Below are 25,085 nucleotides of genomic sequence, written 5' to 3' on the forward strand. Positions count from 1 at the left end.
CCAGTGATCAGATGGGGGTGTACACTGACTGAAGAGGGTGTACACTGACTGATGGGGTGTCACCAGTGATTAGATGGGGGTGTACACTGACTGAAGAGGGTGTACGCTTACTGATGGGGTGTCACCAGTGATAAGATGGGGTATACACTGACTGATGGGGGTGTCACCAGTGATCAGATGGGGGTGTACACTGACTGATGAGGTGTCACCAGTGATCAGTTGGGGGTGTCCCTTGACAACTGAGTATAAGGTGTTGGATGCTGGGATCACCAGTGATCAGATGGGGGTGTACACTGACTGAAGAGGGTGTACACTGATTGATGGGGTGTCACCAGTGATCAGATGGGGTATACACTGACTGATGAGGGTGTCACCAGTGATCAGATGGAGTATACACTGACTGATGGGGGTGTCACCAGTGATCAGATGGGGTATACACTGACTGATGAGGGTGTCACCAGTGATCAGATGGGGGTGTACACTGACTGAAGAGGGTGTACACTGACTGATGGGAGTGTCACCAGTGATCAGATGGGGTATACACTGACTGATGGGAGTGTCACCAGTGATCAGATGGGGTATACACTGACTGATGGGGTGTCACCAGTGATTAGATGGGGGTGTACACTGACTGATGGGGGTGTCACCAGTGATCAGATGGGGTATACACTGACTGATGGGGTGTCACCAGTGATCAGATGGGGTATACACTGACTGATGAGGGTGTCACCAGTGATCAGATGGAGTATACACTGACTGATTGGGGTGTCACCAGTGATCAGATGGGGGTGTACACTGACTGAAGAGGGTGTACACTGATTGATGGGGTGTCACCAGTGATCAGATGGGGTATACACTGACTGATGAGGGTGTCACCAGTGATCAGATGGAGTATACACTGACTGATTGGGGTGTCACCAGTGATCAGATGGGGGTGTACACTGACTGAAGAGGGTGTACACTGACTGATGGGGTGTCACCAGTGATTAGATGGGGGTGTACACTGACTGAAGAGGGTGTACACTTACTGATGGGGTGTCACCAGTGATTATATGGGGTATACACTGACTTATGGGGGTGTCACCAGTGATCAGATGGGGGTGTACACTGACCTGAGACGGTGTACACTGACTGATGGGGTGTCACCAGTGATCAGTTGGGGGTGTCCCTTGACAACTGAGTATAAGGTGTTGGATGCTGGGATCACCAGTGATCAGATGGGGGTGTCAACTGACTGATGGGGGTGTACGCTTATAATGGACTAAGTACAAGGTGTTGGTTGCTGGGATTATCATGGAACACATTGGGGTGTCAACTGACTGATGTTGTGACCAGTGACAATAGACTGAGAACAAGGTGTTATCTGCAGAGATCACCAGTGATCACATTGGGGTGTCCACTGACTGATGGAGGTGACCACTTGCAACAGACTGAGAACAAGGTGTTGGCTGCTGAGATCACCAGTGATCACACTGAGGTGTCCACTGACTGATGGGGGTGTACGCTAATAATAGACTAAGTACAAGGTGTTGGCTGCTGGGATTACCATGGAACACATTGGAGTGTCAACTGACTGATGGAGGTGACCACTGATAATAGACTGAGAACAAGGTTTTGGCAGCTGAGATCCCCAGTGATCACACTGAGATGTCCACTGACTGATGAGGGTGTACGCTAACAATAGACTAAGTACAAGGTGTTGGCTGCTGGGATTACCAGTGATCGGATGAGGGTGTCCACTGACTGATAGGGGGTGTACGCTAATAATGGACTAAGTACAATCTGCTGAGATTACCATGGAACACATTGGGGTGTCAACTGATTGATGGAGGTGACCACTGACAATAGACTGAGAACAAGGTGTTGGCTGCTGAGATCACCAGTGATCACACTGAGGTGTCCACTGACTGATGGGGGTGTACACTGACAATAGACTGAGTACAAGGTTTTGGCTGCTGAGATCACCAGTGATCACACTGAGATGTCCACTGACTGATGGGGGTGTATGCTAACAATAGACTAAGTACAAGGTGTTGGCTGCTGGGATCACCAGTGATCAGATGGGGGAATCCACTGGTGGGGATGTACGCTAGCAATAGACAAGGTGTTGGCTGCTGGGAACATCAGCATAGATGAGTACCCCAAATGAAGACGAAATTCCTTTATTACAAGGTTAATGCTATAAATGCACAAGGCTGTGTTCGAACAATTCATTTAAATAGCAGGACATGAGCGGGGGGAAATTTTTTTAAATAGACACTAGCCAGAAACCAGATGGACCCCATAAAAGGTCAATGGGATCTGTCAGGATCCAGTGGTGCCCGTTATGCAACAGACAGTGTGGCTGAGGTTTTTTGTCAGTAACTGACTTTGTGATGGAGCTCCTGAATGGAGTCTGACGCAGTTGTGCACTTAGTCTTAGCTCACCATGCTACACAAGTCAATACCATTTATGGAAACTGTGAAATAGAGAATCTGCAGTTAACATGGGAGAACAGTCAACAAATCTGCATGTTCCAGTGGCGCTAGGACCGAACTGAAATGCACCGTCTCCATAGGGGACAATGCGTTTCCAATCAGAATCCGCAGAAACAATGAACAGATTCATCGTTTTTGCGGATGCAGTAATTGCAATTTCCGTGGATTTTTCCAGCTTTGTAAGGGCACATTCACGCTACCATGCAGCAGCCTCCCATTGTTCTCAATGGGATTCTGCTATATAATTCAAGCTGTGGAAATTCCGGACCCCAGACTCTGTCAAAAGAATGAACATGCTAACTCTTTCGACGAAAGTCGCTCTGAAATGCATTGCCGTCTGATGAGATGGCGCAGTGGTTCTAATGGCGGCTTGTTTTGCCAACGCCCACTCCAGATGTAATCTCCACCAGAAATATCTCCAGGCGGAGAGTCCGTAGTGTGAATAAGCCCTAAGAGTTTTTCATGAATTATATTTTAATAAGGAAAGATTATAAATAAATTGAATTAACTATTTAATATCAGACTAATTATGACTGTATAATGAAAGTGAAGCAACTTTTTATTATACTACGTTGAAAAATTCTAAGATCCTTGGCAGCTAGGCTGAAACCTAGAAATGTAATACATCTCAGAGTCTAAGCAATCATTAATCAGCTAAATACATCAAAAGCCAAATGTCTATTCTGTCCTGATTCTACATTGTTATCAGTACAGGCCAGGAGTCCAGACTGTTCAGCTAGAGGACGGCATGTACAGCTGTGAGAAGAACTAGTTCTATAGGGGCTTTCTGCTTCTGGATATAGACAAGAATCCTCCTATTCACTGAAAAATAGAGAAATTGGAATCTTTCAGTTACAGTTATAATAAAACTAGACTAAGCATCATTTTTAGGGTTCCTCATAGGATATATCTTTGTATGATTAACAGAGGCTTGATGTGCTTGTATTAAAGTAACACCGTTACCACCTCTCCCTTGCCCTGCTCTACTGTGGCTGCAAGGTAACACTATCCACTCTCCTGCCTTTGTCATGCTGTATCCGCAGGCACTTCTGGGGCTGCCCCAAAATTCTTTGTGCACAAACAGAGCTTGTGCAAATTTTTTTGCGCAATTTTGAACTCTGCACTGGTGCAAGGAATGATAAACTCCCCCAACATGTGTCCAACATGTTTATTTACAACTGGAAAGTCCATTAATGCCTTCATGTCCTGTGGATGCATTGTACAAGCTGATCACTTTTTTTTTATTTTACAAAGGAGAATATTAATACATTTTAATGTGTATTTAAAGGGAATCAGTCATCAGTATCACTTGCACTAACCTGTTGTACAGTCTTGTAGTGCAGGTAAGGCTACTTTCACACTACAATTCCGCCCCTTGAAAACAGCCGTTAAGTTCTTTTTTTTTACAAGACATCCTAGACATATTATCCCCTGACCAAAGGATAAGGGATAAGATGTCTGATCGCGGGGGTCCCGTCATTGGGGACCCCAGCAATCTCTCCTGCAGCACCAACTTGTCATCAGCTGCATGGAGCGAAGATGGCTCCGTGTGTGATGACTCATAATACAGGGGCTGGAGTATTGTGACATCATGGCCCTGCCCCCTCATGATGTCACACCCCACCCCCCTCAATGCAAGCCTATGGGAGGGGCTGTGGCGGCCACCACACCCCCTCCTGATGACAAGTGGGTGCTCCAGGAGAGATTGCGGGGGTCCTCAGAGGTGGGACCCCCGCGATCAGACATCTTATCCCCTATACTTTGGATAGGGGATAAGATGTCTAGGGGAGGAGTACCACTTTTAACGGCCGTTATCTGGACGGGGCACAACAGGTCCCGATGGATCCCATTATAGCTGTTGTTTTTTAGCAGGAGTAGCGGGAGAAAAAGACAGCGCTTGCAGTATTCTTTCTCCCGCTATTCTCCCCGAGTTCCCAGTCAGCCGTCACACTGCCGTGTCATAACGGCAGTGTGAAAGGGGCCTTACACAGATGACAATGATATCTAGTCCTTGATCCGTTTCACCGCAATCACAGTTCTTTGGTACATGCTAATGACCTGCTTGGGAGCGTTCCCGATCTACCCATGCATGGTGACATCCGTCTAGCATCTTCCTGTTATGCCCCTTGTGCTGAGCCTCTGCAGAGTGGAACTCCATTCTGCAGCATAGGAGGTCCAGCACAGAGGAGGAAGCATTATTGGAAAGAAAGATTATTAGTCTCCCCTTCCAGAGATGACATCGGGAACCCCGAAAAACCCTCAGTCACATTCTTTTCTCAGCAATGTTATCCTGCCCTGACTTGCTACTGTAGCTGCTGCCACCATACTATAGCCAGGAGAAATGTTTTTTTATTTTATATCTGGCAATTCTTTTTTTCTTCTGATATCTGGCAATTCTTTTCCTAAAGAAACTTACAAAAAGAATTGTAAGTGCCTTTTTTTAAATAAATAAATAATGAAAAAGCCTAGAAAGCCTAACGTGTCCCTTAAAAAAACGTAACTTAAAATTAAACCATAAATCTGATCACATTCTCACAGCAGGATATCTATTAAAGGGGTACTCCCATGGAAAACTTTTTTTTTTTTAAATCAACTGGTGCCAGAAAGTTAAACAGATTTGTAAATCACTTCTATTAAAAAATCTTAATCCTTCCAGTACTTTTTAGGGGCTGTATACTAAAGAGAAATCCAAAAAAGAAATTAATTTCCTCTGATGTCATGACCACAGTGCTCTCTGCTGACCTCTGTTGTCCATTTTAGGAACTGTCCAGAGCAGCATATGTTTGCTATGGGGATTTTCTCCTGCTCTGGACAGTTCCTAAAATGGACAGCAGAGTGAAATACACTGCAGATATGCTCTGTGTGACCCTGCCATGAATCTATCTTCTGGCAAAACTTTGTAGCCCGAGACTTGCCTAAGAATACAGACATTGGGATACGGATTTGTCTGTAGTCTATAGGACACATAAACATTTTTGTCACATATTTTATTTTACGCAAGTAGCGGCTGTGATTTGCCAAAAAAGGAAGTTTTTGCCAATTACAGGTGAATATCCGTGAATGAAATAAAATATGTCACTAGATTTTACGATATGTGAACTTAGCCAAAGAATGCAGCATTCTAAAAGGTGACATTTTGTTTGGTTTTCAAATCTAGTGTATCTGTTATCTGGTAATCTTCAAGGGGTGATCTTTTCAAATGGGTGGTCTTTGGAGAGATTTCACTGTAGTTTACATTTAATGTCACTATATAAGCACCACATACTCTGCAGACCTAATTTAAGTGACTACAGCACAGTTACCTCCAGACATCCAGTACCTACTGGTGATGTCTTCTTAATGGTTCTTCCCTTTAATAGTACTATCATGCTGTTTCTCTCCTGTTTTGGCTATGCTGTTGCCCCTGGTGTCCTCATAACTATAGTTACCCCCAGAAAAGTTTCCACTCTTGTGCCCAGCATTGTAGCAATGCCTTATTAGTACCCCCAAACATATTAGTAGAACCACCTTAGTGCCCCTCTTTGTATTCGCACACATCATCTACACAGTAACCATGCCTTTACACAGTAATAGTGCATCTTACTCTTCCTACACGTTAATAGTGTCCCTGACACACACAGTAAATGTCTTAGTGCTTCTCATGCAGTTAAAGTAAAAAAAAAAATCACATAAAAAATAAAAAGCCACTTTCCTCTGCTAGCCAACCAGCCATTCTATGCCAATAGCCAATACCAACTAAGGTGTGTCCTTGATGGGCATAGAACGAGCCCATGCTCATGCTACCCTTCTACCTTTTCCCCGGACATCGAGAAAAAACGTGGTTTCCTGACAAATAGGAACACTCTGCTGCAGGAGACAGCTAAATTATACTGTTTAGGTTCCAATAAACAGCAAAACACCAATCTATAAAGGAATGTAAGTCCTAATGCCCATACAGCTCTGCAAAAAAAGAAAAAGGATATGGCACTATGTTTTGTAAAAATGCGCCAGTTGTGGGTATGCTGTGGTTATACAGTCACCAGAAAAAGAAAGTATATCCTTAGAAGGTCTTAGAATAGAACCTCAGATGAACAATAACACACAGCAGATTCCATCTTAGCATTATTTATTTAAATGGGCACTGTCAAATTCAAAAACTTTTTATATGTTGTACATTTTATAGAAATCATGATTTATATATTTAAAAAAAAAAAAACACTTAGAGTCCTCATATCATCCAGAACATAATCCTGACCGTCTGCAGTATCATCTTTATGATGGACAGGCTAGGACAATATCTGTAACTGAGGGTGGGGATAGCTCCTGTACTGTCTCTCAAACGCCTGTTTGAAAATAGAGAGGAGGGGGTTACAGAACAGGCTGCAGTGATTTGATGAAGTGAAGTGACCCAGCACAGCACAGCAGAATTAGGGAGGAAGTGAATACATGGTAAGTGAAGGCAAGAGACAGATACGCCCCCTCCAGAGCACAGGATGAAAAACTCAGTGAGCACTAAAAAGAAGGTATTTGTGAGAGAAATATAGGTGCTATACAATGATGTACACGATCAGGATTAGGTATGAACTATAGAATATATAGAATTCAAAGAGGGTGTACGTTTTTTTTTTCTAATAACTGTACATCAGCATATCTTACTTTTGGTATCCTAATGCATACACAGGCATATTGCACTGTAAGAAATTTTTAAAAATGATTTCTCTAAAAACATACCGAGGCTTACCTCTTACTTAGTCCCCATAGCCTCTTGTATTGCTGCTCCCGGTCTCCGCCATGCTCCACTTCATGGTGCTGGGTTTGGCATGAGACACTGATACTCAGCCAGTCACTGGCTTGACAAAGCTTGACCTACACTTGTTTTCATGTGCTGAGACATAAGTATTATTTTTCATGTACTTGCTGCTGGAATACACTTAAAAGAGCACTGACTGCAAACTGGAGCATTTTTCTTTTTCTATATATGTCTTAGAGACAAGTCAAAAGATTTCATCGGTTGGATTGCCCTATCACTGTCCACTCAGATTTCCCCGGGGACTTACCAACTGGGGCTTTCTGGGAGGTACTCAAATTAAAGGGGTATTCCAGGAATTTTTTTATTTGACTATGCTACAGGGGCTGTAAAGTCAGTGTAGTTCATAATATAGTGTAGGGATACCTGTGTGTGACGGTTTTCTCACAATTCTTCTGTGATTTTCACCCCAATATTTATTTTTAACAGCATACAAAATGACTGTTGTCTCGGATTTTTCCCAGCTTGCAATGCGACCGAGACCTGACTCACTAGTCAGCTGATGACAGGGAGCCTGTCTGCTTTAATGGGTGGAGAGATCACTTGGGGGGAGAGAGATCAATCTGCAACTAATGCAACAGCTGTAGGCACCCTGATTGAAAACCACAGGTCTTTTGAATGGATGCAGCTCATTTATCTTTCAATGGGTGATGTGTCTGATGTGTGGGAGGGAGGAAAATGGAATTATGGGATTTGTAGTAAAAAAAAAGAAAACTGAAAAAGGAAATACCAGTTCACAAAAAGCTAGCCACAGTGTTATGGTAATCTCACAACATAGCCATTTAGCCCCAAGACAAGCGCAGATCCTTCCTAAGCATGTCCATTACTGTCTGCCAGGTACATACTAAAATCACCTTATGGTGGATAACCCCTTTAAACCTCTCTGATTCACACCTGTTTTGCTGCTGATAGCCTGAAACCCTTTGCTTCTCTATGCCCTGACGGTACCCCACGATCTAGGGGTTTGTATGAATATACTCACCTGCAACACTTTTATGCGATAGTTAAACGGAGCTATAAATTGCATTGTAACCAATCCGCTTACGACCACCTTTGCGGCATCAGGTTCCTTACCTTACCAATGCTAACATGGTACAACTCAGCTCCTGTTTGTCTTCCTACTTTTCGTAACCATATTGTTTACAGTCTGTGTTCATCTTTGGTGTGCTGAGTTTACCTGGGAGGGCATTCATCACCAATCAGTGTCTGTGGACATAGTTAAAGGGGTATTCCATGAAAAAACATTTATATATAATATATATATATATATATATATATATATATATATATATATATACAGTGCTCTCTGCTGACACCTCTGCTTGTCTCAGGAACTGTCTGAAGCATTAGAGGTTTGCTATGGGGATTTTCTCCTACTCTGGACAGCTCCTGAGACAAGCAGAGGTGTCAGCAGAGAGAACTGTTGTCAGACAGAAAAGAACAACTCAACTTCAGCAGCTGATATCTACTGGAAGGATTAAGATTTTTTAATAGAAGTCATTTACAAATCTGTTTAACTTTCTTGAGCCTTTTGATATATATATATATATATCTGTATAAAGTTTTTTCCTGGAATACCCCTTTAAGTATGACTATGATGTTGGCATGGTTGATACAATTTAAAAATATTTCCTTGAAGTGGCATGATTTTTCTTGTTATGAGAGTCTATCTATTTTGCTCTCTGTTTAGCCTTGTGAATAGCCTGTGTTCATCTGACATCTAAAGTACGGGCTACTATACAACTACATTTTTCCATTGGGCAGACATGTTTCATTAGTGGTGTCTAACACATTTATTGTCACTAATTCCATATGCCACTGTGTTTTGTATTTATATTGCTATTCCATCTGTATGCCTAACATCTGCTAATATAAGCTATGTATGTTACTAATACATCCACAACCTACACTAACAGTACGCACATTTGACACACTTGACAATTATCATCTGATGACCGCTTGTCTATAATATGGTTCTTGTTAGCCCCCATTTTTTGACAATTATTATTGTTGTCATTCCTTTACTATGTGTAGCTAACCATTATTGAAAAGATCAGTGCCTGCATTATCAGTGCTTGATTATCTCCTTGTTCCCTGATGAACCAGTAATACTGATCGGTTGAAACGCGTTGGATAAGGGAGTTAAGCTTTATTTTTTTGTTTTTGCTGGATTTATCTTTTTTTGAATCAACAATATTGTGCTTATTCCCCAGCCCATTCCACACCTTCAATTAGGTAGGAATGGTTTTATTTAGGTAGGGTGAATATTATATTGTTTAAATTAGGGCCTGTCACCTGTACCCGTTTCCCGTCCTCACTGTATATATTACTGGTGTTCTCTTACTACTGCAGACTATTTCTATTTGTATTTTCATGTTATTTTGTTCCATTTATAAGTAAAAGTTATGTTTTATATTACCTAATGCCTCATTGGTATTTTTTCTATGTTGTGACAGTGGAACATAGCCAAAATACTGCATGCAGTGGTTTTTTTTTCGTGTAGCTGTTTAAACGATGGAGGCCCCACACCTAGAATAATTCCTTTTCTAGTGATGTCGCAACACATTTTTATGCTAGAAAGGTTTCCACTGATGATATTTTGTGGATTTTTTTTTTTTTTTTAATGATGCCTGGGTGTGGCTGTAGATGTGAGTGGTATAAGTGAACTAGAGTTTTTAAGGTTTTTAGTGGATACATAGATTTTTTTTTTGTTTAACACGTGAACTTTCATACTCTTTTTGAAAAAATGAAATACAGTGGTCCCTTGATTCCAATGTATGTTTAAACCATATCTCCATGGTACTGTAGGGAGGCTCTATAGGCTCTATCAGACATCCAGTCATTACATGCACTTCAGTAATACAGGGGTTTTACCAGTGAAATGCCCATACTGATTAGTCAGTTCTTCCAGCCATTGACACATTTCGCACATCTGGACTGTCTGTAGCATTGTATGTTGAGTCTGGTTTCAATAGTCCAGGAAAGACTATTGTATGTTGAAAATATTGTAACCTGAGTCCATTGTAAGTTGAGGGATCACTGTACTGCAAAGTTGTGTGAAGGTGGACTTTTCCATTCTTCAGGTTGTCTGCTTTTAAGAAGAAAGTATGAACTTCAAATGGTAGGTGGACTGTAGAGTGGGTACAGTAGGTGTCACTTCAAAGGGTAGGTATAGTGCATGGTGGGTACAATAGGTGTCACTTCAAAGATTTTGTATATTGCATAGTGGGTAAAGTAAGTAGCACTTTAAGGGTAGATATAGTGCATAGTGGGTACAGTAGTGGTCACTTCAAAGGGTACGTATAGTCCATAGTGAGTAGAGTAAGTGGCACTTCAGAGGGTAGGTATAGTGCATAGTGGGTAAAGTAGATGGCACTTCAAAGGGGAGGTATAGTGCATAGTGGGTAAAGTAGATGGCACTTCAAAGGGGAGGTATAGTGCATAGTGGGTATAGTAGGTGGCAATTTAAAGGGGAGGTATAGTGCATAGTGGGTAAAATAGGTGCCACTTCAAAGGTTTTGTATAGTGCATAGTGGGTAAAGTAAGTAGCACTTTAAGGGTAGATATAGTGCATAGTGGGTACAGTAGTGGTCACTTCAAAGGGTATGTATAGTCCATAGTGGGTAGAGTAAGTGGCACTTCAAAGGGGAGGTATAGTGCATAGTGGGTAAAGTAGATGACACTTCAAAGGGGAGGTATAGTGCATATTGGGTAAAGTAGATGGCACTTCAAAGGGGAGGTATAGTGCATAGTGGGTAAAGTAGATGGCACTTCAAAGGGTAGGTATAGTGCATAGTGGGTAAAGTAGATGGCACTTCAAAGGGGAGGTATAGTGCATAGTGGGTAAAGTAGATGGCACTTCAAAGGGGAGGTATAGTGCATAGTGGGTAAAGTAGATGGCACTTCAAAGGGGAGGTATAGTGCATAGTGGGTAAAGTAGATGGCACTTCAAAGGGTAGGTATAGTGCATAGTGGGTAAAGTAGATGGCACTTCAAAGGGGAGGTATAGTGCATAGTGGGTAAAGTAGATGGCGCTTCAAAGGGGAGGTATAGTGCATAGTGGGTAAAGTAGATGGCACTTCAAAGGGGAGGTATAGTGCATAGTGGGTAAAGTAGATGGCGCTTCAAAGGGGAGGTATAGTGCATAGTGGGTAAAGTAGATGGCACTTCAAAGGGGAGGTATAGTGCATAGTGGGTAAAGTAGATGGCACTTCAAAGGGTAGGTATAGTGCATAGTGGGTAAAGTAGATGGCACTTCAAAGGGGAGGTATAGTGCATAGTGGGTAAAGTAGATGGCACTTCAAAGGGGAGGTATAGTGCATAGTGGTTAAAGTAGATGGCACTTCAAAGGGGAGGTATAGTGCATAGTGGGTAAAGTAGATGGCACTTCAAAGGGTAGGTATAGTGCATAGTGGGTAAAGTAGATGGCACTTCAAACGGTAGGTATAGTGCATAGTGGGTAAAGTAGATGAAACTTCAAAGGGGAGGTATAGTGCATAGTGGGTAAAGTAGATGGCACTTCAAAGGGGAGGTATAGTGCATAGTGGTTAAAGTAGATGCCACTTCAAAGGGGAGGTATAGTGCATAGTGGGTAAAGTAGATGGCACTTCAAAGTTGAGGTATAGTGCATAGTGGGTAAAGTAGATGGCACTTCAAAGGGGAGGTATAGTGCATAGTGGGTATAGTAGGTGGCAATTTAAAGGGTAGGTATAGTGCATAGTGGGTAAAATAGGTGCCACTTCAAAGGTTTTGTATAGTGCATAGTGGGTAAAGTAAGTAGCACTTTAAGGGTAGATATAGTGCATAGTGGGTACAGTAGTGGTCACTTCAAAGGGTATGTATAGTCCATAGTGGGTAGAGTAAGTGGCACTTCAAAGGGGAGGTATAGTGCATAGTGGGTAAAGTAGATGACACTTCAAAGGGGAGGTATAGTGCATATTGGGTAAAGTAGATGGCACTTCAAAGGGGAGGTATAGTGCATAGTGGGTAAAGTAGATGGCACTTCAAAGGGTAGGTATAGTGCATAGTGGGTAAAGTAGATGGCACTTCAAAGGGGAGGTATAGTGCATAGTGGGTAAAGTAGATGCCACTTCAAAGGGGAGGTATAGTGCATAGTGGGTAAAGTAGATGGCGCTTCAAAGGGGAGGTATAGTGCATAGTGGGTAAAGTAGATGGCACTTCAAAGGGGAGGTATAGTGCATAGTGGGTAAAGTAGATGGCACTTCAAAGGGTAGGTATAGTGCATAGTGGGTAAAGTAGATGGCACTTCAAAGGGGAGGTATAGTGCATAGTGGGTAAAGTAGATGGCACTTCAAAGGGGAGGTATAGTGCATAGTGGGTAAAGTAGATGGCACTTCAAACGGTAGGTATAGTGCATAGTGGGTAAAGTAGATGGCACTTCAAAGGGGAGGTATAGTGCATAGTGGGTAAAGTAGATGGCACTTCAAAGGGGAGGTATAGTGCATAGTGGGTAAAGTAGATGGCGCTTCAAAGGGGAGGTATAGTGCATAGTGGGTAAAGTAGATGGCACTTGAAATGTTTTGCATAGTGCATAGTGGGTAAAGTAAGTAGCACTTTAAGGGTAGATATAGTGCATAGTGGGTACAGTGGTCACTTAAAAGGGGAGGTATAGTGCATAGTGGGTAAAGTAGATGGCCCTTCAAAGGGGAGGTATAGTGCATAGTGGGTAAAGTAGATGGCACTTGAAATGTTTTGCATAGTGCATAGTGGGTAAAGTAAGTAGCACTTTAAGGGTAGATATAGTGCATAGTGGGTACAGTGGTCACTTAAAAGGGTATGTATAGTAGATAGTGGGTAGAGTAAGTGGTCACTTATAGTGCATAGTGGGTACAGAACAGTAGGTGTCACTTCAAAGGGTATGTATAGTAGATATTGGGTAGAGTAAGTGGCACTTCAAAGGGTAGATATATTGCATAGTGGGTACAGTAGTGGTCACTTCAAAGGGTAGATATATTGCATAGTGGGTACAGTAGTGGTCACTTCAAAGGGTACGTATAGTCCATAGTGGGTAGAGTAAGTGGCACTTCAGAGGGTAGGTATAGTGCATAATGGGTCCAGTAGGTGTCACTTCAAAGGTTTGGTATAGTGCACAGTATCTGGCAATGTGGTAATGGACAACTAACCCCACAGTCGGGTAACAACAGATGACATGTCAGTAATTACTCTCCAGTCTCTTCAATATACGAAATGGCTGATAACAGGGAGCAGTGCCGTCTATTTCACTACACTCACCCTGAATTGCCCATAACCGGGAGTAAGATGGCCGCCGCACGGCGGAACTCCATCCCAGGGTGCCCACGAATTCCGCTCGTCACTTCCGGTGAATGGGAGTGACGGGTCAGAAGGCGGAGGGGGAAGATGGCGGCGCCGGAGGAGCGGGAGTTGAGCCAGGAGCAGACCGAGAAGCTGCTGCAGTTCCAGGTAGACGGCTGTAGGATAGGCCCGGAGTGGGGACCTGTAGGGTCTGACATGTTCGGTGCCGGAGGGTTGAGCTCGCGGTGCCCGCAGCAGGCCCGGCCTGGATTGTATGAAGTCGGGAGGGATGAGTTGGAGAAGGAGACAGTGTTGGATGAACGGGCAGAGCCATCGAGGCGGGAGGGCTGTGATACCGGTACTGTGTAATGCCGCTGACTGTAAAGACCACCAGAGAGGTGTGCTGCCCCCAAGAGGACGTGTATGTACGGCCAGCTATGAGAGGACAATATGCTTCACCAGCCCCGGGACAGCCAGGGTATCATACAGCTGTTCCTATGGCTGCACACTACTTTCCTAGACTCCTGAATGGCAGATGTGCATAGTTATTGGTGGAGGTGGCGCATTCCAGACTCACTGAACTGAGGTCAGTGACAGATCCTGTGTACCTTCAGCTGTTGCAAAACTACAACTCCCAGCATGCCCGGACAACCGTTGGCTGTCCGGGCAAGCTGGGAGTTGTAGTTTTGCAACAGCTGAAGGTCCACAATTTGGAGACCACTGTCCCAAGAGGAGATCTACTACTGATCGCTAGCTGTGTGCAGGGACCAGTAAAGGCCGTGTTAACACTTAGAGGCCTGCTCAGTCATTGTCAGCCATATTTCTAGCTGACAGTATAATAAAGGACCTTGGGGTGTTGTAAAATCTAAAAAGACAGTCCTGGCCCTTGCTGTTCCCATGGCTCCTGGTCACTGCTGCTCTTGGCTTCTGTGAAGTGTCTTCCCTGTACACATGCCCATTAAGCCAGTCACTGGCATCCGGAGGGGGCACAACGGGCAACAATGGGTCCCAACAGATCCCATTTACTAATATGGGGTCCATCGGGCGCCGTTGTTTTTTGACGGGAGTAGCGGTAGAAAAAGACGTTGCATTATATATATTTTTTCCCGCTATTCTCCCCGTGTTTCCTGATGTCTGTCGCACTGCCGGGATATGAGTATGAAAGAAGCCTTAGATGTGTTCTGCTGTATGGGCCCACAGTGGGGCATGTCACTCGTTGATGGTAAAAAATATTGGGGGGGGGTAGGTAATCTTTGTTGCCCATAGCAACCAGTCACAGTTCAGACGTATATGAAACGCATCAGATGGTGACCATGATTGATGAAATAAAAGGAAAAGTTTTATTCAGACTATCTACTGCCAGCCATCTTGTTCTTTTACTTTGGAAATACAGCTCGTGAAATAAGTATTGAAGACGCCACTATTTTTCTCACTAAATATATTTCCAAAATTTTCACTCGATGTTGGTAACAACCCAAGTAATCCATACATACAAAAGAACCAAAACAGATCACAGAAATTGTGTTATGTAATAATGTGGAACGACACAGGGAAAAAGCATTAAACACACTTACTGATATTTACTTTTACATTAATACTTTGTACAAACACCTTTGTTGGTAATGACAGGTTAAAGACTCCTCCTGTATGGAGAAACTAGTCACATGCATTGCTCTGATGTGATTTTGGTCCATTCTTCGGCACAAACTCCTCAAATCTTGAAGGTTCTGTGGGCCTCTTCTATGGAGCATGCTCTTCAGTTATTTCCATAGATTTTTAATGGGATATAAGTCAGGTTATTCTAGCAGCTTTATTTTCTTTGAAACCATTTAAAGGAAAACGGTCACCTGTTCACCCGCACTATAACCCAATACACAGGGTTATAGTGCGGGTGAACAGGAGACCAATGCGGGGTCTCGGACTGCTATACCTACCTGCAGTCCGGTGCCCCGATACTCCGAAGGTCCCCCTTCTTCTAGCGCTCACTTGCGCTTTGAGGCGGACCCGCCAGCTAGATTAAAATATTCATAAGCACCGACTTGCGCACTGTGGCGGGTAAATTATTCGTAAGCGCCGGTCCAGTGAGTGCTCAGTAGGCACGAGCACTCACGTGACCGGCGCTTATGAATATTTAAATCTATCCGGCAGGCCTGCCTCAAAGAGCTCCTTCGGAGGATCAGGGCTCCAGACTGCAGGTAGGTATAGCACTCAGAATCGGTCTCCTGTTTACCCGCACTATAACCTGGTGTTTCGGGTTATAGTGCAGGGGAACTGCTGACTGTTTTCCTTTTAAGAGCTTCCTTGGCTGTGTGTTTAGGATCATTGTCTCTCTGAAATGTCCCCTTCTTTCATATTAATTCCTTCAATTATGTGAATTTTGCTGAAAAGCAGTCCCACACCATGATGTTCCCATCTCCAAACGTCACTGTTGGTATTAAGTTTTTAGGGTGATGTGCAGTGCCATTTCTCCTCCAAACATGGGGGGAGATTTATCAAAACTTGTGCAAAGGAAAAGTTGCCCAATTGCCCATAGCAACCAATCAGAATGCTTCTTTCACTTTGCAGAGACCTTGTTAAAAGTGAAAGAAGCAATCTGATTGGTTGCTATGGGCAACTGGGCAACCTTTCCTTTGCACAGGTTTTGATAAATCTCCCCCATGGTGTGTATTATGATCTCCAAACAGTTCCATGTTGCTCACACTATATTCGCCCAGTATTTCAATGGCTTTTCCAAATGTCGTGCACCAAACTAATGTAGTTCATTAGTAGGGACTAAACCAGCTGATATTAATTTTCACTGACAAGTGGCTTGATAGCTTTTTAATTACACATTGATTCCAGCTGTTGTCTTTGCTTTCCATGCCTTTTTTGCACCCCCCTTTCTTCATGTGTTCAATACTTTCTCCGTGTCATTTGACATTATTACACAGGAGTAGTGCTGTGAAAAATAACTTATCCCCTATCCAAAGGATAGGGAATAAGTTATAGATTACAGGATCCCAACTGTTGGGACCCCCTCGATCTCCTGAACGGGGCCCCGGCAGTGTGCTGTAAGCAGCTGTTCCGTCCCCCGCAGGAAACCGTGGCCGACACGCCCCCTCCAAGTATCTCTATGGGGTATATGGAGGGGGCGTGTCGGCTGCCGCTCAGTGCAGGGGTCGGCAAGCCCCCTCCTATCAGACTGCCGGAGACCCATTAAGGAGATCCCAGTGCTCTGACCCGCTGCAATCCATAACTTCTCCCCCTATCCTTTTGGATAGGGGATAAGTTATCTTTCACTACACCCTGTACCAAATTATTATGCAAATTATATTTTCTCATTTACCCAAATATTTGATGTAAATAAGTCAGCATACTTCTCATGTTATCAACTATTAAGAGTACAATTCAAATTTTATTGAACAAACCTCCTAATAACAGTATTTTTTAAAACATAAAAAACTTACAATGCACTGTTCCAAATTATTACGCACAGTAAGTTTCAAAACACTTTATAGGTTGTAAAGAACTGAAAATTGTCATTTGTTGTGTTTGCAGCATATTTACTGAAATTAACAACTATTGTAATCAAACTTATAACAACATTTTAACTTTTTAAACATTTTAACAGGTCACGTTACATTTTAACATAGGACCCCTTATTTGATAGCAGCTTCACAAGTCTTGCATCCATTGAACTTGTGAGTTTTTGGACAGTTTCTGCTTGAATTTGTTTGCAAGATGTCAGAATAGCCTCCCAGAGCTGCTGTTTGGATGTAAACTGCCTCCCACCCTCAGATTTTTTTTGCTTGAGGATGCTCCAAAGGTTCTCAATAGGATTGAGGTCAGGGGAGGATGGAGGCCACACCATGGCTTTCTCTCCTTTAAACCCCATAGAGGTATTCTTTGCAGCATGAGATGGTGCATTGTCATGCATGAATATGATTTTATAACGGAAAGCATAGTTCTTCCTTCTGTACAGGGAAGAAAGTGGTCAGTCATAAACTCCACATACTTTGCAGAGGTCATCTTTACACCTTCGGGGACCCTAAAGGGGCCGACCAGCTCTCTTCCCATGATTCCGGACCAAAACATGATTCCGCCACCGCCTTGCTGACATCGCAGCCTTGTTGGAACAGGGTGGCCATCCACTACTCCATTCATCTGGACCATTCAGGGTTGAATGGCACTCATCAGTGAACATGACTGTTTGAAAATTAGTCTTTATGTATTTTTCTGCCCAATGCAGCCGTTTCTGCTTGTGAGCATTGGATAGTGGTGGCCGAATAGAAGGTTTATGCACAGTTGCAAGACTCTGGAGGACTCTACACCTTGATGTCCCTGTGACTCCAGAGGCACCAGCAGCTTCAAATATCTGTTTGCTGCTATGTAATGGTATTTTAGCAGCTGCTCTCTTGATCTGATGCATGTATCTGGCAGAAATCTTCCTCAATGTGCCTTTATCTGCACGAACCCGTCTGTGCTCTGAATCAGCCACAAATCTCTTAATAGTGCGATGATCACGCTTAAGTTTCCATGAAATATCTAATGTTTCATACCGCGTCCAAGGCATTGAACTATTTCACTCTTTTCGGCAGTAGAGAGAACCTTTTTCTTCCCCATATTGCTTGAAAATGGTGTCTGCTTAATAATGTGGAACACCAACCTTTATTAGTTTTTTCCTTAAATTGGGCTCACCTGGCAATCTAATTATCACAGGTGTCTGAGATTGTTTTCAGAGATCAAAAGAGCCCTGAGACACAATGCCATCCATGAGCTATACTGAAAAACTAAATATTTAAGCTTTGTGACACTTAAATAGAATTTGCATAATAATTTGGAACAGGGTGTACAGTACTCCTTTCATTTCTGAGCTTTTTTATTTTTTTGTGTGTGAAAACTTCATTTCAATAGCACCTTTTGGAAATATATATATAGTGAGAAAAATGGTTCAATATTTATTTCACCGTCTGTAGTTGGCTGAAGTTTCCCAGGTGTCTGTGCACAGAGCTGGAACGTTTATTTTTAAATCACAGCTCAGCTTTTATTTTACCAGAACAATATGAAAGCAGAGTTGCGATTGGTTGCTATTGAGGCAACAAAGAAAATCTTGCTATAATAAAGTGCAATAAATTCCCCCATTGTTTTTTTTTACCGTGGTCCTTTGTATAGTAAACCTTACTATATATGTAGATTACAAATGGTATGCTAGAACAAAAACAATTGGGTAAGACTTAGTAGAGGGAGAGAGCCTAGGCAGTGTACATGTAAGCTAAGCGTGTCTTCATTCTCCAGAGGATCTGCAATTTCTGTGAAAGGTAAATCAAGGCTTCCCCCTCAGCTTTTTTTCACTATTGTAAAGACAGTGCATCAGTACCCTTTCTCCTGCCCCCACATGTCATTTATGGTAGTGAACTAAAAAAAAATCAGTCCCAGCACAGTGCCAGCTGGTTCAGTACATGGTGATGGCGTAGCAGGGAGGAGTAGGTGCTGGACTGTAATTGGCTTGAAAACTGCGGGAAAGGAAGAACCTGATGCGAATCCTGCTGACAAACAGATCAGCTCTGAACCAACCAAAAACCACAAATATTGCCCCCTGAGGAAGCTTATGGTAGTGAAACATATTTTGGGGTTATTATATGTCTGGTAAGACTTATTTCACGAATTCTGGGACTTTTATTTATGCTGCTATGATGTTCACCAATGCTGCTATAGATGCTCCTTTACAATATTTATATGCTGCTATAGTATCTGTTTACCACATTTTATATACGGTACATTGAGTGCAATATTTGTGCACCCCATATTATTTATTTATTTAAGCTGCTATTTCGTGTGTTTACAACTTTTATATGCTGCTATAGTGTCTGCTTACTTTATTATGCATACATAGAGTGCAATACTCTGGCATAGCACGGACGATATATTAGCTCTTTTATAATTTATCGCATCTTACCACGTCATATAAATCATAGAAGTAGTTACTGGTGACATATAATTTTACTTGTTTTTTTTTTATAAATAAAAGTGTGAATTATTCAATAAAGATTATATAACTTTGGATTATTGTCATTTACAAATCTGTTTAACTTTCTGGAGCTAGTTGATATGAAAAAATTTTTTTCCACTGGAATACCCCTTTAAGCCAAAGAGCAAGATAGTTCTGATTGGCACCACCACAAACTCAAGGGTAGTGCAGGACACTTTTCAGCAGCTCCAGGTGCTCAATGTAAAAAAATAGTCTCTTTAAAAGCCGTTACAAATATAAAAAGCCAATGGCACTCAGTCCAGCTTTAAACTACACTGCTCAAAAAAATAAAGGGAACACTAAGATAACACATCCTAGATCTGAATGAATGAACTAATTGTATGAAATACTTTCATCTTTACATAGTTGAATGCGCTGACAACAAAATCACACAAAAATTATCAATGGAAATTCAAATTTATCAACCCATGGAGGTCTGGATATGGAGTCACACTCAAAATCACAGTGGAAAACCATACTACAGGATGATCCAACTTTGATGTAATGTCCTTAAAACAAGTCAAAATGAGGCTGATATGACCTCCCTGCAATGCCTGGGCATGCTCCTGATGAGATGGGGATGGTCTCCTGAGGGATGTCCTCCCAGACCTGGACTAAAGCATCCGTCAACTCCTGGAAAGTCTGTGGTGCAACGTGGCATTGGTGGATGGAGCGAGATATGATGTCCCAGATGTGCTCAATCGGATTCAGGTCTGGGGAACGAGCTGTCCAGTCCATAGCATCAATGCCTTCCTCTTGCAGGAACTGCTGACACACTCCAGCCACATGAGGTCTAGTATTGTCTTGTATTAGGAGGAACCCAGGGCCAACCACACCAGCATATGGTCTCGCAAGGGGTCTGAGGATCTCATCTCGATACCTAATGGCAGTCAGGCTACCTCTGGCAAGCACATGGAGGGCTGTGCGACCCCCAAAGAAATGTCACCCCACACCATTACTGACCCACCGCCAAACCGGTCATTCTGGGGGATGTTGCAGGCAGCAGAACGTTCTCCATGGTGTCTCCAGACTCTGTCACGTCTGTCACGTGCTCAGTGTGAACCTGCTTTCATCTGTGAAGAACACAGGGCACCAGTGGCGAATTTGGCAATCTTGATGTTCTCTGGCAAATGCCAAATGTCCTGCACGGTGTTGGGCTGTAAGCACAACCCCCACCTGTGGACGTCGGGCCCTCATACCACCCTCATGGAGTCTGTTTCTGACTGTTTGAGTGGATACATGCACATTTGTGGCCTGCTGGAGGTTATTTTGCAGGGCTCTGGCAGTGCTCCTCCTTGCACAAAGGCAAAGGTAGCGGTCCTGCTGCTGGATTGATGCCCTCCTATAGCCTCCTCCACGTCTCCTGATGTACTGGCCTGCCTCCTGGTAGCGCCTCCATGCTCTGGATACTACGCTGACAGACACAGCAAACCTTCTTGTCACAGCTCGCATTGATGTGCCATCCTGGATGAGCTGCACTACCTGAGCCATTTATGTGGGTTGTAGACTCCGTCTCATGCTACCACTAGAGTGAAAGCACCGCCAGCATTCAAAAGTGACCAAGACATCAGCCAGGAAGCATAGGAACTGAGAAGTGGTCTGTGGTCACCACCTGCAAAATCACTCCTTTATTGGGGGTGTCTTGCTAATTGCCTATCATTTTTTAAAGCTGGGTTCATCCTGTTAAGAATTATGGAGGCCATGGTGCTCCTGGGTACTTTCAGAGCAGCAGAAATGTTTTCTGTACCCTCCTCTACACCTGTGTCCCGACACAATACTGTCTTTGAGCTCTACAGGTAGTTCTTTTCCCTTCATAGTTTAGTTTTTGCTTAGGTGACTCCAATAAAGGTGTGAAAACATCTCAGCGATGATCAAGGGAAATAGGAGGCTCCCAGAGATAAATATCAAGCGTCATAGGAAAGGGTTTGAATTTTTTTCTATGCAAAATTTTATTTTTTCATTAAGTTTCCTAAAATCTCTAAAATTCTGTTTTCACCTTGTCATTAATGGGCTATTTATTACAGAATTGCATTGTAGGTAGATGTGCACTTTATCCTCTATACCAGTGGTCTTCAACCTGCGGACCTCCAGGTGTTTCAAAACTACAACTCCCAGCATGCCCGGACAGCCATCGGCTGTCCGGGCATGCTGGGAGTTGTAGTTTTGAAACATCTGGAGGTCCGCAGGTTGAAGACCACTGCTTTATAGAGTACAAATATACCCCAGATTTTGACGGTGACTTTGACACCATGGAGGGTATATGATGGATGCAACCTGATTTCAGACTTAATCTATTTTAGGTCAGTACGGTATATCTATTTACTGTATATTAGTAAAATTCTTCCATGTATTTTTTGTGCAGGACTTGACAGGAATAGAATCAATGGACCAATGTCGTCAAACCTTACAACAGCACAACTGGAATATAGAGGTAAGTAGGAGCTAGTTGGTGATGGCAGTAGACACATCTTCACACATTGGTAGCCTTTTATTTCTGTCTTTGTTTCATCATTTACTGCAGTGTCCTTTTCTTTATATTTAGGCAGCTGTTCAAGATAGACTGAATGAACAGGAAGGAGTCCCCAGCGTCTTTAATCCTGCACCCAGCCGGCCACTGCAAGTGAATACTGCAGACCACAGAGTGTATAGTTATGTGGTGTCCAGGCCACAACCAAGGGTAAGCTTAGAACACCTCCTTACAACTTCATAAGGTTTGTCTCCTTCTGTCCATGTAACACAGTCTTCTCTTGTTTAGGGGCTTCTAGGATGGGGTTATTACCTGATCATGCTCCCTTTCCGGATCACATACTATACACTGCTTGATATATTTAGGTAAGGCCTTGATGATATTCTGTCGCTTATTCTTGTAGATTCAGAAACTTTTGCACAACTCTTCATCTTGCTTTTAGGTTTGCCATCCGTTTTATCCGACCAGATCCACGCAGTAGAGTCACTGACCCAGTTGGGGACATAGTCTCCTTTATACAGATGTTTGAAGAAAAGTACGGCAGAACACACCCTGTGTTTTACCAGGGGACCTATAGCCAGGTAACATACATGGTTACATCCTTTACAGCTATATTTCTAAATGCTAAAACATGCTTGGCATATTAGCAAACACCATTCTTATGAATACCTGTCTAAAGCACACCTAAAGTTATAGAAAACGGGGTGTTCTTGGACCTCCTGGGCAAGCTTCCTAGCACTAGATAGTTAAAGGGGTACTCCGCTGCTCAGCGTTTGGAACAAACTGTTCTGAACACTGGAGCTGGCGCCGGGAGCTTGCAACCTCATAGACATCATGCCCCGCCCCCTCAATGCAAGTCTTTGGAAGGGGGCGTGACGGCTGTCACAAGCTCCGGCTCCAGCATTCGGAACAGCCACCACGCCCCTTTCCATAGACTTGCATTGAGGTGGCGGGGCGTGATGTCATGAGGGGGCAGGTCTATGAGGTCGCAAGCTCCTGGCGCCGGCTCCAGTGTTCGGAACAGTTTGTTCCAAACACTGAGCAGCGGAGTACCCCTTTAAGTACATAAAACATGGTCCCAAAAGGATCAGTGCACAGCGCTTCCTCCCCTGGATACAAGTAATGTCTGAGCCTGATGAAGAATTCCCTCTGAATTTGAAACTCCTTGCTGTTTTGACCTAGAAAGGCTTATACCATCTGACACTGCTTTTAAAGGGGTACTCCGGTGGATATTTTTTTTTATTTATTTATTTTTTTAAATGAACTAGTTCCAGAAAGTTAAACAGATTTGTAAAATACTTCTATTAAAAAAAATCATCCTTTCAGTACTTTTTATCAGCTGTATGCTACAGAGGAAATTCTTTACTTTTTGAATTTCTTTTTTGTCTTGTCCACAGTGCTCTCTGCTGACACCTCTGTCCGTGTCAGGAACTGTACAGCGTAGCATAGTTTTGCTTTGAGGATTTTCTCCTGCTCTGGACAGTTCCTGATACGGGCATCAGGTGTCCGCAGAGAGCACGGTGGACAAGACAAAAAAGAAATTCAAAAAGAAAAGAATTTTCTCTGTAGCATACAGCTGCTAAAATGTACTGGAAGGATTAAGATTTTTTAATAGAAGTCATTTACAAATCTGTTTAACTTTCTGGCACCAGTTCATTAAAAAAAAAAAAAACGTTTTCCACTGGAGTACCCCTTTAACATTACTTATATCCATGGGAGGAAGCCTTGCATACTTGTCTTTTTCAAAGCATTTTTTATGTGTTCGACTGTGTAGTTTCTTCCCCGGACCGCTTTGGATACCCGAGTTGACCAGACAGCTGATGATCACGGCTGCATGTTTTCTTATCTCTCAGGATAGCCCCTAGTACTGTTATTCTCTCTGTAATAGCAGGGAATGTAATGCCAGTATTGCTGTTCGTGGTGACAGACTAACTTAATTCTGTTATCTGTAGAATCCATTATTCATGGACTGTAGTGGCCAATGTGATCGCTGCTTTATTTTTAGCTTTTTCTCTCTTTCAGGCACTTAATGATGCTAAACAGGAGCTGCGCTTCTTATTAGTTTATCTACATGGGGAAGATCACCAGGATTCTGATGAGTTTTGCAGGTGAGTACTACACTCTGTTCCATATATGCATTATCTAAGGACATTTATAGTTAGGATTGCTTTTCTATAGGAACACGCTCTGCACAACAGAAGTCACCCAGTTTGTCAATAGCAGAATGCTATTTTGGGCTTGCTCCACCAACAAGCCAGAGGGATTCAGAGGTGAGTTTTATACCTTTTTATATCAATGTGGATGGAATACAATGTGTAATGTCATACTATTAAAGGGGTATTCCAGGCAAAAACTTTTTTATATATGTCAACTGGCTCCAGAAAGTTAAACAGATTTGTAAATTACTTCTATTAAAAAATCTTAATCCTTTCAGTACTTATGAGCTTCTGAAGTTAAGGTTGTTCTTTTCTGTCTAAATCCTCTCTGATGACACGTGTCTCGGGAAACGCCCAGTTTAGAAGAGGTTTGCTATGGGGATTTGCTTCTAAACTGGGCGTTTCCCGAGACAGGTGTCATCAGAGAGGATTTAGACAGAAAAGAACAACCTTAACTTCAGAAGCTCATAAGTATTGAAAGGATTAAGATTTTTTTAATAGAAGTAATTTACAAATCTGTTTGTTTAACTTTCTGGAGCCAGTTGATATATATAAAAAAGTTTTTTCCTGTAATACCCCTTTAAGAATATTGTCTGCTGTTTCAGTTTCCCAGGCTCTGCGTGAGAACACTTATCCGTTTCTTGCCATGATAATGCTAAAGGACCGCAGGATGACTGTTGTTGGTAGGCTGGAAGGGTTAATCCAGCCACAGGACTTAATAAATCAACTGACATTCATAATGGAGGCCAACCAGACGTACTTGGTGTCTGAGAGACTGGAACGGTGAGTTACAGAAAGGAGATCTTTCCTAGTGTTCCTAAGCAAGAACTGGCCTATATTCCATAAACCAGACACCTTTCTGTTTACATCTCAATAGACAGGTTTAAAAGAGCAGCTATAAAATACACCAGACTTATT

The 25,085-nt window shown here is 42.8% G+C and overlaps 1 protein-coding gene across 2 annotated transcripts in view; it reads left to right on the top strand.

Moving 5' to 3' along the window:
• Positions 1-25,085, top strand: part of FAF2 (Fas associated factor family member 2) — a 63,655-nt gene that overhangs the window by 31,156 nt on the left and 7,414 nt on the right. Inside the window, exons 1-8 of one of the 2 annotated variants that reach the window (XM_056574695.1) lie at positions 13,561-13,705; positions 21,907-21,975; positions 22,087-22,221; positions 22,300-22,376; positions 22,454-22,592; positions 24,034-24,119; positions 24,190-24,281; positions 24,773-24,950. In XM_056574695.1, the coding sequence (XP_056430670.1) occupies positions 13,643-13,705; positions 21,907-21,975; positions 22,087-22,221; positions 22,300-22,376; positions 22,454-22,592; positions 24,034-24,119; positions 24,190-24,281; positions 24,773-24,950 (839 nt within the window). In that variant the 5' untranslated portion in view covers positions 13,561-13,642. Of the gene's footprint in view, positions 1-13,560; positions 13,706-21,906; positions 21,976-22,086; positions 22,222-22,299; positions 22,377-22,453; positions 22,593-24,033; positions 24,120-24,189; positions 24,282-24,772; positions 24,951-25,085 lie in introns of those variants that run through there. The other variant, XM_056574696.1, reaches the window with a different exon arrangement.

Source organism: Hyla sarda, chromosome 4 (genome assembly GCF_029499605.1).
Source record: "Hyla sarda isolate aHylSar1 chromosome 4, aHylSar1.hap1, whole genome shotgun sequence".
Lineage (NCBI taxonomy): Eukaryota > Metazoa > Chordata > Amphibia > Anura > Hylidae > Hyla > Hyla sarda.